We start from the raw sequence: 19,623 nt of genomic DNA, 5'->3' as shown, positions 1-19,623 counted from the left end.
GTACTTACTTAACTTAACATTTTTGACCTTCTAAAACACCCAAAACTTGGTTTAAGAGCTCTATCCTGCTTCGCTTGCACCAATCTCAAGCACATCATAGACCCCGAACATGCCCAGTCATCTCTTTTGAAGAGCAGAAAAATAAGATCTTCTCTAATTATGTTTAAAAAAGAATTCAAGGAAGGAATAATACCAGATATGAAAGGACAACAGATAAAAGAGCTGCCTTCCAACTCTGAAGGAATCTTACAAGTGATCTTGGTAAAGAATGAAAATCACAAGGTAAGTAAATATACCATATCTGTGTCAGATTCTCAAATTTAGAAAGAATCTTGTCGGATGTTGCTAATTAAAGAGTGTAATTACAAATTAAATAAGGGCTACTACTCACAGGTATGATTTATTTATTTATTTTAAATAAAAGGTTGTAAGATACCTCACAAGGCATGGAACAATAAAAGCTTTTCTGAACATATGCCAACAAAAACTTCGCATCAATGTCACCGGTTTCCATGAAAGAACATTCTGACACTGAAAAACTCAAATGGGTGGGAGGAGTTAGTCTTATATATAAAGAAAAGGAGTACTTGTGGCACCTTAGAGACTAACAAGTGTATTTGAGCCTAAGCTTTCGTGAGCTACAGCTCACTTCATCGGATGCATTCATCCACTGAATGCATCCGATGAAGTGAGCTGTAGCTCACGAAAGCTTATGCTCAAATACATTTGTTAGTCTCTAAGGTGCCACAAGTACTTCTTTTCTTTTTGAGGATACAGACTAACACGGCTGCTACTCTGAAACCCGTCCTATATAGAAGTACTACAAGATAAGGGGACCATATAAGCAGTATTCTTCCTTAGAGACTGAATCTGTGCAAACTCTGTAAAAGTACTGAGCAAAACTAATAGGTTGCTTTGCATACAGCCATGATTTAAACATTCCTGTGACTGACAAAGGAAACTGTTCAGTGTTGGATAGAATAAATCTTCACCTTTACCTGACTAACTGCAGGCCTGCCAGATCATAGCAGTGAGAAATAAAATCAGTCATTTCAACACAATTCTTTAAGTTACGGTATTACCTAGGGAACCAGTATTAAAAAAAACAACAAAAAAACCAAAACACACAAAGAAAACATTGGATTAATTTTCTAATGTCTTAAATTCATTCCAAGTTCAACCCTAGGACTTAGGGCAGTTTACACTACAATGTAATTCCAGAGTTCAAACTCAGGCTCAACTCTAACCCTCCTTTCATCTACACACAAATTGCGTTAACCCAGGGCTCAGATCCAGGATCCCAGGACCCTGCAGGGGTGGAAGGCCTGAGCCTGACCCAAACTTGGACCCAGGGTTCAAGTCTTATGCTTTGTAGTGTAGATGCTGTCCTAGTGGACTCGGGCTCTCGGAGTTTGCCAACAGTATTCCACAGTCCCACAGGCTGACACTCTTTGTCCTCTGGAGTCAGGTTTGGTGGACATTCAAGTTTTCCCACAGTGCATCACAAACAAAGGGCTAGAGCAACCATATTTTGGGGAGGGTGCTAGGAAATCTGGGATACGGATGGTTGGACTCAAGTGTGCATAATGCAGTACAGATACTGGATCCCCAGGTTGGAACCCAGGGTTCAACAGGTAATGGCAGGGTCTGCTAACGCAAGCTCTGCTAACCCTGGGTTTACACTGCAGTAAAGGCACACCTTCAGAGGCATGATTCAAAGCGGGATCCACGTGAATGTATGCTCCAAGTACTTAGAAGACTATTTATGGGCTGTTGCACTGCCCAGTTGTGCGTCTAGCTCCTCAATCCCATTCTCAACTGCACCTCCACAATCTGAATTAATGAAAAGGGAACAATCAGGAGTGGAACACATGGCACACAGCAGAGGGCCAACCTGAGATGCGTTTGTCCACACAGAGGCTCATAGCTCAATCAGTTCAGAGAGAAGGTGTCATCAACTTCACGGACGTGGCATCAATGGAACACAGAAGAATAAAAACCACTACTGATTGTCCACAGGAGACCAAACTGTAATTGGTGCAGGCGACTGGTTCATCAAATCTTTGCTGAATGACTGCTGAAAGCCAAGGTACAGGTCGGGCTTCTGAAGCCTCTCACTGACCCAAAAAATTGAGGCAGAACCCTTGAAGCATGAATCTTTTTTGGTTGTACTTTCCCTGTTCCTATGAGTGCATCTTACCTATCATTTGGAAGTATTTCAACTTCTGGGCACTAACTCATTTTAAATAATAAATAGTAAGTAAACCAGCTGCATAGTTATGCCCTGTTGAAAAAACACCAATGTACCAACTAAAATTGTTGCTATTGATTGGAAATCTGGACAAAGGATACCCTGAATCTTGTTCAAAGAACTATGAACACTAGGAGCCATAGCTGAAGTTGAGAATCACTGGGTAACATTTATGAGGCAGCTTCTTCACTGACCACTATCAGGAAAGGACTGACTGAAATGTTCTGGGGCCTCAACTCAGGTGCCTGGAACATGCCCGGTCAGGTAGTTTTTAGAGCAGTGGTTCTCAACCCGTGGCCCAATCAACACACAGCTGCAGCCCCACATAACTTGCTATAGGCCATAGTTAGTATATATATATATTATGTGGCTGCAGCCCACATACTAGAGAGAGAGCTGCATATGAGGCCCACAATGGTAAATAGGTTGAGCATCAGCGGTTTAGAAGAATGAGAACCAAGAGTGAGAATTATGCACTCATGATACCTTTAGAGAAGATTATTAATTTCATTTCTGGTAGCCCCCATTACACTAATATCTCTAGGTTATTTGGCAGAGTTGGGTGCACAGAGATGTTTTGAGGCTGTATTAATGGTTGTAAAATGCTCTGAGAGTCTAAGATGAAAGGAACTAGAGGAGTGCAATTATGATGTTATAATTCATATCAGCACAGTATCTTGATCCTACTACTGTACATCCCAGACTACTATTCATCAGCATGTGATTTAACTAAGGCTACAATTATGTGACGGCGGTCACCACTGTCATGGAACCCCTGAATTTTGACATTTATGTGCTGCCCTGCTTTACCAGTTTGTTAGTATACTTTGATCAGCTGCCATGCATTAACATTTCGCTAGTAGCTCTGATCTAGTAGGGGAAGCAAAAGTGGATGGGAATCTGGGAGGCAATGACCATGAGTTGGTTGAGTTCAGGATCCTGACACAGGGAAGAAAGGTAAGCAGCAGGATACGGACCCTGGACTTCAGGAAAGCAGACTTCGACTCCCTCAGGGAACGGATGGGTAGGATTCCCTGGGGGACTAACATGAAGGGGAAAGGAGTCCAGGAAAGCTGGCTGTATTTCAAGGAATCCCTGTTGAGGTTACAGGGACAAACCATCCCAATGTGTCGAAAGAATAGTAAATATGGCAGGCGACCGGCTTAGCTTAACGGTGAAATCCTAGCGGATCTTAAACATAAAAAAGAAGCTTACAAGAAGTGGAAGGTTGGACATATGACCAGGGAAGAGTATAAAAATATTGCTCGGGCATGTAGGAATGAAATCAGGAGGGCCAAATCGCACCTGGAGCTGCAGCTAGCCAGAGATGTCAAGAGTAACAAGAAGGGTTTCTTCAGGTATGTTGGCAACAAGAAGAAAGCCAAGGAAAGTGTGGGCCCCTTAATGAATGAGGGAGGCAACCTAGTGACAGAGGATGTGGAAAAAGCTAATGTGCTCAGTGCTTTTTTTGCCTCTGTCTTCGCTAACAAGGTCAGCTCCCAGACTGCTGCACTGGGCATCACAACATGGGGAATAGATGGCCAGCCCTCTGTGGAGAAAGAGGTGGTTAGGGACTATTTAGAAAAGCTGGACGTGCACAAGTCCATGGGGCCGGACGAGTTGCATCCGAGAATGCTAAAGGAATTGGCGGCTGTGATTGCAGAGCCATTGGCCATTATCTTTGAAAACTCGTGGCGAACGGGGGAAGTCCCGGATGACTGGAAAAAGGCTAATGTAGTGCCAATCTTTAAAAAAGGGAAGGAGGATCCTGGGAACTACAGGCCAGTAAGCCTCACCTCAGTCACCAGAAAAATCATGGAACAGGTCCTCAAAGAATCAATCCTGAAGCACTTACATGAGAGGAAAGCGATCAGGAACAGTCAGCATGGATTCACCAAGAGAAGGTCATGCCTGACTAATCTAATTGCCTTCTATGATGAGATTACTGGTTCTGTAGATGAAGGGAAAGCAGTGGATGTATTGTTTCTTGACCTTATCAAAGCTTTTGACATGGTCTCCCACAGTATTCTTGTCAGCAAGTTAAAGAAGTATGGGCTGGATGAATGCACTATAAGGTGGGTAGAAAGTTGGCTAGATTGTCGGGCTCAATGGGTAGTGATCAATGGCTCCATGTCTAGTTGGCAGCCGGTGTCAAGTGGAGTGCCCCAGGGGTCGGTCCTGGGGCCGGTTTTGTTCAATATCTTCATAAATGATCTGGAGGATGGTGTGGATTGCACCCTCAGCAAATTTGCGGATGATACTAAACTGGGAGGATACTACTAAATTTGTAGATACGCTGGAGGGCAGTGATAGGATACAGAGGGACCTAGACAAATTGGAGGATTGGGCCAAAAGAAATCTCATGAGGTTCAATAAGGATAAGTGCAGGACTGGAAGAACCCAATGCACAGCTACAGACTAGGGACCGAATGGCTAGGCAGCAGTTCTGCGGAAAAGGACCTAGGGGTGACAGTGGACGAGAAGCTGGATATGAGTCAGCAGAGTGCCCTTGTTGCCAAGAAGGCCAATGGCATTTTGGGATGTATAAGTAGGGGCATAGCGAGCAGATCGAGGGACATGATCGTTCCCCTCTATTCGACATTGGTGAGGCCTCATCTGGAGTACTGTGTCCAGTTTTGGGCCCCACACTACAAGAAGGATATGGATAAATTGGAGACAGTCCAGCGAAGGGCAACAAGAATGATTAGGGGTCTGGAACACATGACTTATGAGGAGAGGCTGAGGGAACTGGGATTGTTTAGTCTGCAGAAGAGAAGAATGAGGGGGGATTTGGTAGCTGCTTTCAACTACCTGAAAGGGGGTTCCAGAGAGGATGGTTCTAGACTATTCTCAGTGGTAGAAGAGGACAGGACAAGGAGTAATGGTCTCAAGTTGCAGTGGGGGAGGTTTAGATTGGATATTAGGAAAAACTTTTTCACTAGGAGGGTGGTGAAACACTGGAATGCGTTACCTAGGGAGGTGGTAGAATCTCCTTCCTTAGAAGTTTTTAAGGTCAGGCTTGACAAAGCCCTGGCTGGGATGATTTAATTGGGGATTGGTCCTGCTTTGAGCAGGGGGTTGGACTAGATGACCTCCTGAGGTCCCTTCCAACCCTGATATTCTATGATTCTATGATCTAATCACATTTCAAAGAGGACTAGATCAAAGCAAACTAAAACTGTTAACATGCAGCAGCAGGGTACACACAAGGTTCCCATTATTAGAGTGTGAAATTATCTATTTCTTACCAAGACTGTGCTATGAATTATGAACCATTTTACCATGACAAAATTGTATCTACAGATTTAATATATAAGCCATATCAGATGCACATGCAGTTTTAGCTTATTACTCTCCTTCAAGGTCAGAATCTGGGAAAAACTGATTTATTTTAATTTTTTTTTTTTTTAAGACAAGATACTTGCCACACTGTGACAAACAAGCAATTTTCCTGCAGGCAGCCTGATGAACTGACAGAATCATAATTTTTTTCCAAATGGCATGAGATCTGACAAACAATGATCAGATATACATGTAACAATAAGCATCAAACCACACTAGCCGTAATAATTCAAGAGAAGTCCCCACCATTAGTCTATTCTGACCATTAGTCCTCAAGAAATTGGTCATTAAGTTCAGCAAAAACTGCCTTATGGAAACCATATTATCTCAAAAATAGTAAGTCCTTTCATTCTCCTTTTTGCTGTTCTACATAACCCACTGTATTTATTCCATCTTAAGGCTGCAGCTAATGTATCCCATATTGATTCCAAGGCCAAAAGGGACCACTGTGATCATCAAGTCTGATCTGAATAACAAAGGCCATAGAACTGCCCCAAAATAATTCCTGAAGTATATGTTCTGGCATGAGGATCCCATATCAGGCGCAGTCTATACTTAAAAATTATACTGACATAGCTATGCTGCCCAATGCTGTGGAAAATGTCCCTGAGCACCGTAGTTAGGTCAACCTAACCCCCTGTGTAGAGGCAGCCAAGTCAATGGAAGAGTTCTTCTCCCAACCTAGCTACTGTCTTTTGGACAGGTGGATTAACAATCTCGACAGAAAAAAACCCTTCCATCAATGCAAGCAGCAGCTACGCTACAGCACTACATTGGCACATCACTGGACCATTGTAGTATAGATATACCCTCAGTGTTATGTCAAACTCTGTAGATGTGTGTGCAACTTAACATTCAGGGTACAATTTAGATTAACAGAGCGAAGGTAGGAAAAGAGACACATACAGGGATTAGGGAACAAGGGTAGACTAAAGAGACCTGACAGCACACACTTCTGCATATCTTTATATCTGCATTCTTTTAAAGTCAAATTTGACTTCTTGCATCTTCAAAATAAAGTCTTTGTCAGCAAGGCAGGCCAGCATCCCCTTATACTTCCCAATCGTTGGCTCTGCTTTATCTACCGCTGATGCCTGTTGTCTCTTTCCTTCCCTACACCTTGCTTCTCTGGCTTTACTTCTCTCCTCCCTTAGTTTCCATCCCCTCCAGTTCATTGTTTTCCTATATACTGATCCAATCCATTGCATTATCTGTGATATGGGTCTACAAAGTGAAACTTAAATTCTTTGCTGAATAGCACTTTGCAGCTAAGAGTATGCCCACAGCCCAAATCAACAAAGCAAAGAAGCTAGTCTCTGCCACTGTGGAATCAAAGATGCTATATAAATGTATGGGGTCATGGAAAGACAACTTGGGAGAAACTGGCCAGGCACTAAAGCACAGAAGCAGGATTGCAAACAGGATGAGTTTACTTAGTGCAGCTCTACTTAGTAACCTAATGAAATGCAGACAGCCCAAATCAAAAAAAGCGAAGAAGCTAGTCTCTGCCACTATGGCTGCTCTGTTCCCTCATGCCATGGGATGAAAAGCAAATAGTCAACTATACTAATGTTTGTAAGCTGCTACTGTAAGAGGATATCTAGAAACATCTTTAGTTAATTATCACAAAATAAGTAACTGTGAAATTAAAAACAGTTGTATTATAAAATGTCTCAGTAAAATGTATTTTTCAAAAGTTCCAACAATTGAAGGGGTTTTTTAGGAGGGGAAAGGGAAGAGACAAAGGTGGCACGTTTAGTGTGGAACAATCTGGATCAAGATTTTCTTCTCTGCCTCATCCCAACAGGGACACACTGGTCTGTTATTAACATACACTAAGTCCTTGAAATATGAGCAGCCACAACTGCACATCCTTAACATGAACAGTTAAAATTAAACTAAACTAAAATTATTCAATATTCATACAACAAAAATATGTCAGTCTCTCAAAAAAAATGGTTTGCCACAGCTAGTGAGAAAGCATCATCATACCTTATGGCCTCTTCCACAGACTGGCCAACTATATTTGAGGATGGGCCTGGCTGCGACAAAGGTGTCAAGCTAATCACCCACTTCACTGGTTTGTAGTACTCATCACTGGAACTTAACAGATAAAACAGCGTGGTCAGGAAAATCACCTGTAAAACAAAACACAATTTGAAAGGAAAAAAAGCATTAAACACTACGCAGATAATAGGATGCAAATATGTTTCAGATCATTTAACATAATTGGGAAATGCAAAAAATGCTATTGGACACACAGACTTAGAGAAATGCATTGCAGGTCATACAGATGGCACATCTAAAAGTAAATCTTGCCTTTGAAAAAGGGATTTGACAGTTACCTGAAAGAGTTCCAAGCAATCATTTTTAATTTTTTTCCCCCAGTGCAGAGGCACCAGTCTTTTATTGCATCTTAGTTTGGAAGAGCTCCCAGAGAATCAGTCAGACTTTCCCTTTTAATCTTAGTGGCATCTTTCTGTCACATATTACACCTCTTATCATTTGAGTGAGACATTTTATTATCCTAGTTCTAATTTTGTCCTCCGTTTCCCCATGTTCCAAGATTCTGGAACCCAGATACTTGAAACTATGTGTTTTCTGTAACAGTCTGCCCATCTAGTTTCAAGAATAAGTCTTCAGTGTTCACAATATTGAAATTACATACCATACGCTCTGTTTTTCCTCTGCTTATTTTGAGCTCATATCGCTCCAGTTATCAAAATCCTCTTCTAGACTACCTATCTTTCTCCCCACTGCACAGAACGATACCTGCAACAGCATGCATCAAGATGCCTCCTTCTGTATATTCCTTGAGGGTATCCAGGACAAGGATAAACAAGAGAAACTTCAGTGTTGATCCCTGACACACTCCCACCTTTACCAAGAGTTTGTCTGTTTCACCACCAGAAGTTCTGAATATTGATATAGCACCTATATATGTGGCTTGAACAACCCACACAAAGTTCTGGTACCATTTTCTCCCTCATACACTACCAGATGACTTGTCTTGGAACTCTGTCAAAGGTCTTTTCAGATCAATAGCAACCATCTTTTTCCTTGCATCTTGGTACCAAGGTCCTTTTCCTCCATGTATTTAGTATCTTTTCCCATCACACGATGGAGCTGTACAAGAATGCCAGCAGAGGGATATCTTCTATTCCAAGCTTTTTCTATGCCTCAGTAGCGATTCTGTTTGAACCTCAGCCTTATTTTTAATTTCTTTTAGAGCACTTGCAGCTTCATCTGGTTTGATAGAAGATGAACTTTGGTGCAGTAGAGCACAGAATAGCATTAGTCTCTTGGATTTTCTTCTTTTAAAAGCTGTTCAAAATACCTTTTCCATCAATCCTTTATGTGACTGTCAACAGTCAACACCAACCTCACTTCCTTTACATGTTTGGTACTTCTGTCTTGTGCTTTCACCAGTCTATACATTCCCTTTTCCCCCACCTTTGTTCTAAGTCTTATGTAAAATTTCTCCAAAACCTTTGCTTTCGCTTTTGTAACTACGTTCCTGGGCAATTTCTTTACATACTACTATTCCTCCACCTCTTGTTTGTTCCTACTACTTCGCCAGAGTTTTTTTTCTCTCATCTTTTACCACTTCATCTCTACTTTACTCCAACACCAAGCTGCTTTTTGAATAAAGGCTCTCTCTTTTGATTCACCCACAACTAGTTTAGCACTCTCCAATATATCCATCATCATTGCCAGTACCAAGCCTGATAGAAAAAGGAGGCGGGCTTGCGTTAGGTTGGCAGCCAGATGTAAAAATTTGCCATAAACTGACAGTGAGTCCTCAAATAAATCAAAACAATACAAGAGTATTCTCTAGAAATGATGCACGGTGCCTCTTGGCCAAGTGTTGTAGGTGAGGGTTACAGTGTAACTTCAGAAGCATGCAGTTTCTAGCCCAGAAATCGAAGATCAGACTGGCACATTGGAATGCTGGTCTACTAACTGGCTGTAACACGGAGCTAGGAAACACTGAAGAGGTGGAGAGTACAGATAGCATGTATCTTGGAAACAAAATGGAAAGTGAAAAAGGCAAAACATACTGGAGAAGGATACAAAACAATTTACTGTGGGACCTCCAACTCAAGAAACAGTAGCCATAGCTCAATGGTAAAATAAAGGAAAGAGTGGTGACAATAAATAGAATCTGTGACAGGTTAATGACGGTCAAGCTGGCTTTTGAAGGTGGATTGCTAAATGCTTCTTAGTCTGACTGTGCGGAGGATGAGAAGCCAACTCTCTGGAAGACGTAAGACAATGCTCTTCAAAAAATTCCAGAAAATGAGGAAATAATTATCGGCACCTACTTAAATGGACATGCTGGAAGAGACAGGCATGGATATAGCAGACAACATGGTGGCCAGGGCTACGGAACTTTACATGACAAAGAAGAAAGCATATTGCACCTGATACAAGCTCATGACCTAGTAGTATCCAACACATTCTTTACAAAAAGAGAGAAACAGCTTATTACCAACAAGAGTGGGAGCCAGACTGACTATTTTTCAGGATTCCTAGAAGAAAACAAAAGATATAAAGGACCACAAGGTGATCGCAGGAAAAAGTCTTACAAGTCAACATAGAACACTCACCTTAGATATGCGTCTTAGAACACAGATAAATAGAAAATGAAAGAGGGTAACACCAAAGATTAGGTAGCAAAAACTACAAGTTAAGGGTGAGGGCTTAGGGAATTGGTTATGGAGAAGATAAGGGCAGCACCACATGTGGAAGGAGTGGATAAATTTGGGGATTTTACAGCAACTATAAGGCATTTTTTCCAGAACTCAAATAATTTGTGTGGCTCTTTTCTACACCCTCTCCAGTTTTTCAACATCCTTTTTCAAATGTGGACACCAGAACTGGGTGCAGTATTCCAGCATTGGTGTCATCAATACTGTACTCAGAGATAAAAATCAACTCCCCACTACTCTTCACTACTCCTTCATTTATACATCCAAGGATTGCATTAGCCTTGTTTTGCCAGAGCATCTCTTTCTGTGCTGCTTTCACCACATAAGCCACACTGCTACTCATGAAAGGGGGAGTTAGAAAGCAGGACAAGAGCTCTCCTGGATGGTTAGGACTGCCCTTGATTATTTTTGAAAGCGAGCCACAGGAATATAATAGGGCAGCACAGGTCTGAACTGACGAGCTGCCGGCAGAACTCGTTCCCACTTGGAACGCAAAGTGTGCAGGACTGGATTACAGCCTGAAGCCCTAGGTGCACTATCGCACAGGACAATTTTAGCTCAGTCTGCATGGCACCACCCTCACACCATAGCCTCTTCCCCTATTTGGAATGGCAGCAGGGGCTTCCCTTTCCTAGGGAGCAACAATGCAGCAGCATCTGAGGACCCTCTCCTATCTTGAAGAAGTAAGAGTGGAAGCAGGGAGTTAGTTGAACTAAATGATACACAGACATACAGCTCATTTATTTGAGCTGATCATTTAATTAATATCAAGTGCAAATGCATGTAATTAGAGCATCACACTCCAACAACTCCATTTCTATGAATGTGCAATTAAATTTTGAAAAAAGAGAACACACTGTGCAAAGTAATGCCAGGAATCACAAGATAAATACTAAATTAAATATAACTGACTTGCCCCCTCCTCCCACAAGCAGAATAGTCCCAACATTACATGCAACATTAAGGCATGCAGTCCCCTTTGTCCATTACTAGATCTTAAGTAAGCTTGAGTATGTTTTGGAAAATTTCAGAATCACCTTAGCCTCTAGTGAGGAAGCAATGCAAGGCTCTATTAACTTCAATTGTGGGTCAACAAAAGAAGAGGGAGGCCACTGAAGATAACCGGTTAAGCCATTCTTTGCATTTTACAAGGCACTTAGTGATTTCTTAATTTAAAAATTAAACTATATGCAAAAATTAAACTTCTAAGTCATAACTGAGGCACCAAAGGACTGCACCTAAAAAGAAAAGTGACTGGTGAGAAAATTCTGTGCTAAAATATATAGCCTAGAACTATATATCAATGTAGTTTAATTGTGTGTGAGACAGCTCTGTACATTGGGAAACATTACTATCCCTGCCGTTCACTGAGTTATTGTCTGTCCGGGGGCTTTATTGCTGACATATTAAAAAATGTGTTGAAAATTTCCATATTCCCCCAACAGAACTGCAGGTCTCCTTTGGACCAATGGCACTTTTATCTTCCTTTTCTGCAGTAAAAACATGAGCTGAACCAACTTTATTCACTGTTCATCTACAGAAAATGTGTAAATTCAATCCTACTTAAAACACTAACAAAACAGAGCGAGCCTGTGTTGTAGTAAGAGAAGGCCCTGAAACAAACTCTTGTATCAGAGGCCCAGTCTGAGGCCTGAAGCCTGAACCAAAGTACTTCCAGGCAGTGTTAAGCAAAGCTGGGCTGTGAGCCAAAGGCAGGTCCCACTCACAGAAGTTAACAAGAAAAGATTGTTAGAAGCACGTGCACACACACGTAAGTGCTAATGAAAGGAACTTGTGTCAAGACAGCATCACAACACTCCATAAACACAACAAGGAACAGGCAGGTGCATCTTAAAGACAGGGTCAAAAGGACAACATAATGAATAAATTCATTTAAACTATGAAAAGTAATCTGTTCTGCAACTGTATAAAAGTAGGTTAGAGAGCGCACATCGTTCTGATGTGTCCAGCCTAGGGGGCAGTGAAGTGTCCTGCCGCTGACTGAGCTGTGTCCATTGCCAGGGAGCACAAATTCGTAGTATGCCCTATAAAGTCTATAGGGAACTATTACTGTGCTTCATTTGACAATAAATCTGGCTCGGGTTCCTTCGTATCTTACTAGAGTCTGTGGGTTTTGGGGGTTCTCTCGGGGTCTGCTGTGTTAGCTATCTGCATAGAGCTGGGTCAGCACGCAGAGGGAACACGCAGACAGCCGACGTATCATTGAACAAGAGCAAAGCACCACACTGGTAGCTACCAACATGTGTCACTGATTACAGGGCCAGATTCAGCCCTGGTTTAAGAGAATACAACTAAAGAGGAGCTGTTCCTGTTTGTGCTAGGTTGAATTGCTGAGACACCCAGAGCAATATCGAGTTAAATGAAGACAATTGGTCTATTTGAACATAAACACTTGAGGTTTTAATGTAAAATGAAGGTGTTATCTGACTTTCAGAGAGTTCTCTTGCAAAAACAAAAAAGTTTAAGTGTTTGAGAGGCAAAGAACTACAGTCTTGCTGAGACCTTAACGCAGAGCTGTTTTGTTGGATTTCTGAAAGTGGTATGCTACATGTGAGTTACAAGATTCACTTCAGTTTCATTATCTAAATCTGTAAGAGTAAATATTTCTTAATAAGTTGCCATTCTGGTCAACTCATTTCTGAAGTGATTGTTACTGAGAGCACCATCTTCATAGAAAGATGCAACACAGAACAGGTAGCTAAGGGTTCAAATGAAGGACCCATAAACCCAGTGGCCCTCAAACTGTGGGGTGCCCCCCCCCCCCGGAAGGCACAGAGGAACACTGGGGAGGGGTGCACAACAGGGCCTGGGTCAGCTCCCACAGGGGGTGGGGAAGGAGCCCCAGCTGCAGCCCTGCTCCGGCCCCAGTCACAGCCCCTCTGCTAAGCCAATTGTGCAGAAATGGAGGGGAAGCATGGACACATTCAATTACTGGTAAGAGAGGATGCAACAGGAAAAATGTGGGCACCACTGCATTAACCCCTGGAGGACAATATTCCAGTGACAGGTGGGTGGTTCCCCCACTAGTGAAAATACATGAGTCAGAACCTTGAGAAACTTGACCACTGCTGGATGAGAAAAAAAAATTATGATCTTGAATATGTTGGATGACTTGCAGATATTGCTGCTACGTGAATCTGGAGTGAACTGATCGAGATATCTGAATCCTTAAATATAACTTGTATGTGAACATATGAAGAAACTGTGTGAGATGGAGACAAAATGCCCTGAGATGACCAGACAAACTTTTCCACTTGCATAAACAGATCTTGTTGAACCTTTTCCACTTTGTATTAAGATATTCTGCACATCTCTAGAAAAAGTCCTTACTAAGACAGTCTAACAGCATCCAGGCAGTGTGATCCTTGTGGAATCTGTATTTCCATGTCTATATATGATGTCTGTTTGGATTGGTAAGTGGACTTCAACCATTCTTGTAAACAACAAACGCAAAGTCAGCCAGACTTTTGGGGCTGCAGACTGATAATGTGCCTTCCCAACTACAAAATTACAATTATGTCCTTGTGTGCTGGTGGGATGGAAATATACATCCTGCAGATTCAGAGCTGCAAACCAGTCTAGAAGATCCAAGGTATAGATTATTTTAGCAAGGGTCACCATTCTGAATATGCACTGACAGATGAATGTGTTCAGAGCTCTTTAGTTCCCAAGAAGTCAGGTTGGTGCCCCATTTTGAACTTATTTACTTGGGCTAGTTTCCCAGATGTGAAGAAGAGCTCTGTGAAGGCTCATCTGTCTCACCAACAGAAGTTGGTCCAAAAAAAGATATTACTTCAGACACCTTGTCTCCCTGGGACCAACACAGCTACAACACTGCATACATTCTTGAGAACTAGACAGTAACAGGAGTAAATACTCTTCTCTGTGAATTAAAAAACTCTCTTCCCTTACTCCAAGCATAAGGAGGAACTGTACAGCTTGATAGAATAGTGTCTGATGAGAGCAGTCCCTCCAAAGAGATGGGAAACTCCTGGAACTCGATCAAATAACCGATTTGTGTAGCACACAAAACCCAGTGCTCTGATGTCATCTTGTTCCAGGCTACCTGAAAATAAAAAACAAAAACAACCACCAATCTCCATATGGGGTAAGGAAGTGATAGAGATCCTTTACGAGTTGTTCCCAGCTGCTCTCAACATGATTATCAAACTGACTGCTTGGAAGATAGCATTGTTCTTGTAGTGGTGGCAGTAACAGTAGACGGCTGCCTCCTCATCTGGAATTTCTACCTCTTCCTGGATGATTTGGCTGGTCACTAATATGACTGAGAATGGGATCTTCATCTGATTTGGTTTTTTCCTTCTGGGATGAGCAGTGTAAGTGGTTAAAGATCTCAGTGAAGCTTGAGAATCTTAACATATTGCATCATCAGTGGCATCAGAAAGGAAAATTGATTCCTTACAAAAAAGGGAGATTCTTGATTGCATTCAGAATTTCTCTCGTTAACCTAGATGACTGCAGCCAGGATACATGAGGCATGATAATTGTAGTTGCCATTGACCTAGCTGTGGTATCCGATGAGTCAATCTACTAAAATACTTTGTAAATTGACCCTCCTGGATCAATGATTGTTCCTCTTTAGATTCTAGAATCTAATCTAAAAACTCTGATACCTTGTACCAGTTAAAATAATCACATTTTTGAAAGGAGAGCTTGGTAATTAGCTATTCTGAGTTGCAGAGTAGCTCTTTCTAGTCTCTTTTGGCTCAGTTTCTTTAAGTTAGCTTTGAGGCCTGTTGTCTCATTCTCTTGTGAGCTGCTATAACCAAAGAACCCAGTGAAAGATGTAGAAAGAAGTACTCAAATCCCATAGAAGGGAACTAGGTATCTTATCTGTCCTTTTGAAGTCAGGAGTATAGATGCTGGGATTTTCCAGAGGAGCTAAGCAGGTTCTAAAAGGCTCCACTGACAGACAGTGTGTGTCTTTAAAGTAAAGAAGAGTGTAAAATGCCCCCAAATTTGTGAGCCTGGATGGCCTTCAGGAATCTCCAGTGCTTCTGCCATCCTGCAAAGTTAGTCTTAGAATGCCCTGTTGTCAGGTGGTGAGGTAAGTGGATAGCATAACAGCTTCATTTGGCAATGATGACAACATATGTGTTAGAATCACATCAGAGGATAACTGCAGTCACTGCCCCTCTTCTGAAAGTTCAATTTGCATAGTCTCCACCACAGAGAGATAAGGGTTGCTATAGTTGAGTTCTGAGCAATTCCTGTGGTAAAGTTCTACATGCCACAGAGGAACTGGGTCTCCTTGCCTCACGCACACACCAAGATGCCCAGCAAAGCCAAGAAGCAGAATCATGACAGTATCATGTACCAGGAGGGAGGCCATTCCCTGTGTATGCCACAACTCGTAGCCCTGGAATCTTTATCAGAATATTAAGGATTATACACTGAGGAGGAACAGGAAGGTGATCCGTCCACACCAATATCAGAGGAAGGAGAGTATGAATACTCTTTTGGCAGAGGTAGAGCAGATCTAAAAGGAGTCTGAGGGATGCAGGTGGGGAGATGCCGCACCAGGGCAGAGGACGGACCCAGTAACAAAGCTTGCAGTAGCAGTTCAGTAATCTTAATTGAGACAGAAAGCAAAGATAATTCAGATAAGATCAATATAACCAAACCCCTAGCATTGTAAAGCTTGGCCCTGATGACACAGGTGCCAAGAAGAAACCATATATAGTTAGTACCAGGGTGAGTGGTGCCGAAGCGATCGGTACCAGAACAAACAGCCCTATCAGCACTAGAGCAAACCCATGAGGTAATACTTCAGACTCTATATCCAAGACAGATGGATGCTGATGAAGTCATTCTGAGGTCTAACTTCAGTGTTTTTGCAGACACCAGAGGGACCCTTGTTGAGGCCTTCTGGTGTCCTCTTTTCAAGTTGAAAGTGGAGATGTCTCTTTCAATTTAGATGAAGATCTGCATCTATGCTCCTTGGATGAGAGGAGCTGATATCTCCCCTTTTCTGGATGGGAGGAGGGAATGACAAAAGGATCCGTAGAAGGCTTTGATTAAGCATGAGCCCTGGAAGTTGAGACACAGGAAATTACTGCTGAGGCACTTTTTTCAGAGGACTGCTTGGACCCAGAAGGAGCCTGCTTTAAGAGGTCTTAGGCCTCAGACTTATCTAGGAGGAAGAGCTTCAACTGAACATCTCTGTTTTCAAAACAGATGTTAAAAAAAACAATATAAATTTCTGGGTGATGTGCCCATTGCAGAGAGGAAATAAACTCTAAGTGTCCACCTGTGATAAATAAGGGGGAGGGGATAGCTCCATTTTATGGGCACCCAGCCAGCCAGTTAGCTATAAAACCCCTCTTCTTAGCTGTTCTCTACTTGCTTTACCTGTAAAGCATTACCAAGTCCATAGGTAAAAGGAAGGGAGTGGGCACCTAACCAAGGGAGCCAATGGACAGGCTAAAACTTTTAAAATTGGGAAAAAACGTCCCTTTTGTCTGTCTGTTCTCCAGGGAAGAGGGGGACAGAGCAGCAATGCTGTAAGAAGCTTTGGGTGAGGTATGGAAAATCATCAGATCATACCTAGAAACTACTAATTTAAAACCCCAGATATGTAAGTAGATCAGGAAATGTCTAGAAAGATGCGGTTAGGTTTATTTCTTTTTATTTCTTTATGGCTTGTGGACTCCTCTGTGCTAACTCCAGGTGCTTTTGTTTTGCTTGTAACTTTAAGATGGACCTCAAGAAGCTCTCTTGATACTTAATCCTTGTAACTGTTCTTTTTAAAACCTAGCAAAAAGCCTAAATTCCAGATGTATTTTCTTTCTTTTTGTTTTTAACAACATTTACCTTTTTTAAGAACAGGATTGGATTTGTGTGTCCTTAAGAGGTTTGTTTAATTAGCTGGTGGCAACAGCTGATTTCCTTTGTTTTCTTTCTCAGCTCTTCCCAGAAACAGAAGTGAAAGGGCTTGAGGGTACCCCACAGGAAGGAATTCCCAAGTGCGCCTTCCTGGGTGTTCAAAGGGGTTTTTGCACTTGGGTGGCAGCAACATCTATCCATCCAAGGTCAGAGAAAAGCTGTAACCTTGGGAGTTTAATACAAGCCTGGAGTGGCCAGTATTAAGTTTTAGAATCCTTGCGGGCCCCCACCTTCCACACTCAAAATGCCAGAGTGGGGAATCAGCCTTGACACCACCACCGAGGGGAATAGCTGCCTCCGATGGCTAACAGTAGGGGTAAGCAGAAAATAGGAGGAAATAAGTGGAAATCAGATGGCTCAGACTTCTCAAGCTAGGAGTAGTAGCACAGTGCATTTGGTAAAATCTTCCTCTCTGAACCACTGGCTGAAGTGAAAGGGTATTCTGAAATATTGTAGGAAGAAATTATCTTGGCGCTGCACATAAGATGGGATCTCTACAAAAATCTGTTTCCTCACTAGAAAATAGTGAGTTTCCGTGAAGCTGTCAACCTTTGAATTTCAAGTGTTTCCACAAAAGGAGTAGAGAATAGGGCACACTGAATTTGAGCTTAATGTAATAAAGGAAATTGCAAAAGAGACATCCACACTTATAAAATTACTTATTAAAAACAATGTTATTGGAGAGAAAACTGGAAACTTTAGAGAACCAAGTCAGGGTTCAACATATCCATATCACTCAGAATATAGGTTCTGAGCCTCAGGGGTTACAGAAAAACCTCACACCTAATATTCACAAACTGGATATTAATATGACCTAGTATACATGGAAAGAAGTTGTAAGGACTCCTCGTGCAAACCCAAGGAAGAGGAACTGATGCAAGATTACTGATACCCTGTCTGATATACATGATAGGGAATGAAACTTGAAAGCTGCAAAAGCTGTAAGAGTTATCACTTACTACATGCCTTAATATATTGCACTTCTCAGACTTACTACATTAGAAAACAAGCACATGAAGAGACAAGTGGAAAGTGTTCCATTATTCCCAGCAAAATTCCACGTTATTTTGAAAGAAAAATCATCATCTGGATGGTAGTTCAGCTGATGTTTTGCTAGGAAAGATCATTTAAATCCAACAAAACCAGCTCTCCAGAGTTCTCAGAATGACAACTAACATGTTCATTTTAATAACTGTCCCAGTGAACAGACTGTTTAGATCCCTGTGTACCAGGCTCAATGGACAGATTTACTGCTTATGCTAAGGATGCCCTTTTTCCTCTTTTTAAAATTGTTTATGGTTATAAGAAGATGGTAAAAGACACAGTAAAAACTATTAGGAGAACTTAAGGTTTGAGTTTAAATTAAAAATTTGATCCACTATACCATAAAAGTTATGTTCCCCCTTTTGTGCAAGAATGTTTGTGAAAGATTTACACAAATGAAAGCAAAGAAGATAGTAGAAGATATCAGAAATACCTCCCTCTCCCCGGGGGGGGGGGGGGGAGAAAGAGGGGCAATGCAGGGATAGGGTGGAGATGTGGTCTTTAAGAACTGTGAAGACCTATTCATCAGGCTCTCTTCATCTTTAAATATTTTTATTTCTAATGTAATCTCACTAGCCCACAGAAACTGCTTTCAGTGTTTCATCATGGGTAAAATATTAGACCCAGGAAGAAATGTAAATAATTATTTACACATATCTATTTTCTATGCTTTTCTCCCTCAGTTGAAGTAAGGGACAACTGCAGAACAACATAACTACAAATAGATGTAAAAGTCATTTGTCTGGAACTTAAGGTAGCAATTCAGCTAAGAAATCCTCATAGCCCACTCTTATATTTTACCTGTGTGATTGAGAACCCACACAATTGCCCCAAATTAGCATTTGATTTAAGTTATGCAATTTTAGTTATCCAAACAAACGTGAAAAGATCTCGTCTCCTCTTCTCACTGTCTCCATTAACTGCTGAAGTTAATCTGGCAGTAGGCCTTCACTTTCTTCCAATTATTCAAAACAAATATTTTGAAACACCCCACACAACAAAAACACCACCAGGATTTCAATCATGTTTCCAAGGTCAGTGTTTGTTTAGATTAAAAAACTCACTCAGGCCAGAGTCCTTGACACAAGCTCTCTCAGTGTCTGAGATCTAGGTGATCACAAGCCTCGGGCTCTGTTCCAGCCATTAAGTTATTTAAAAGTAGCAGCTGTCAATACACAGCTGCAATGGAAAGAAAAAAAATCACCTCTAACATTAGTAACTACTCCACACAGCTGTGGCTATCAGATTTAGAATCAAAAGAATCTTTAAAAAACTAAGTCCCACATGCACACACACAAAAAACAAAGTGATACCTTTCATTAAAAACAAGAGCTTTTTTAAAAGTAC

General features: G+C 41.6%; 1 protein-coding gene across 5 annotated transcripts in view; it reads right to left on the bottom strand.

The window, feature by feature from the left end:
• Positions 1-19,623, bottom strand: part of TMEM245 (transmembrane protein 245) — a 121,216-nt gene that overhangs the window by 21,739 nt on the left and 79,854 nt on the right. For all 5 annotated transcript variants that reach the window (XM_073332668.2, XM_073332665.2, XM_073332664.2 and 2 more), the window contains one exon: positions 7,586-7,731. In XM_073332668.2, coding sequence (XP_073188769.1) covers positions 7,586-7,731 — 146 coding nt within the window. The remainder of the gene's footprint in view (positions 1-7,585; positions 7,732-19,623) is intronic.

The sequence above is a fragment of the Lepidochelys kempii genome, chromosome 2, assembly GCF_965140285.1.
Source record: "Lepidochelys kempii isolate rLepKem1 chromosome 2, rLepKem1.hap1, whole genome shotgun sequence".
NCBI lineage: Eukaryota > Metazoa > Chordata > Testudines > Cheloniidae > Lepidochelys > Lepidochelys kempii.
Note: the sequence above shows the minus strand (reverse complement) of the source record. Positions and strands in the feature narration are given on the sequence as shown.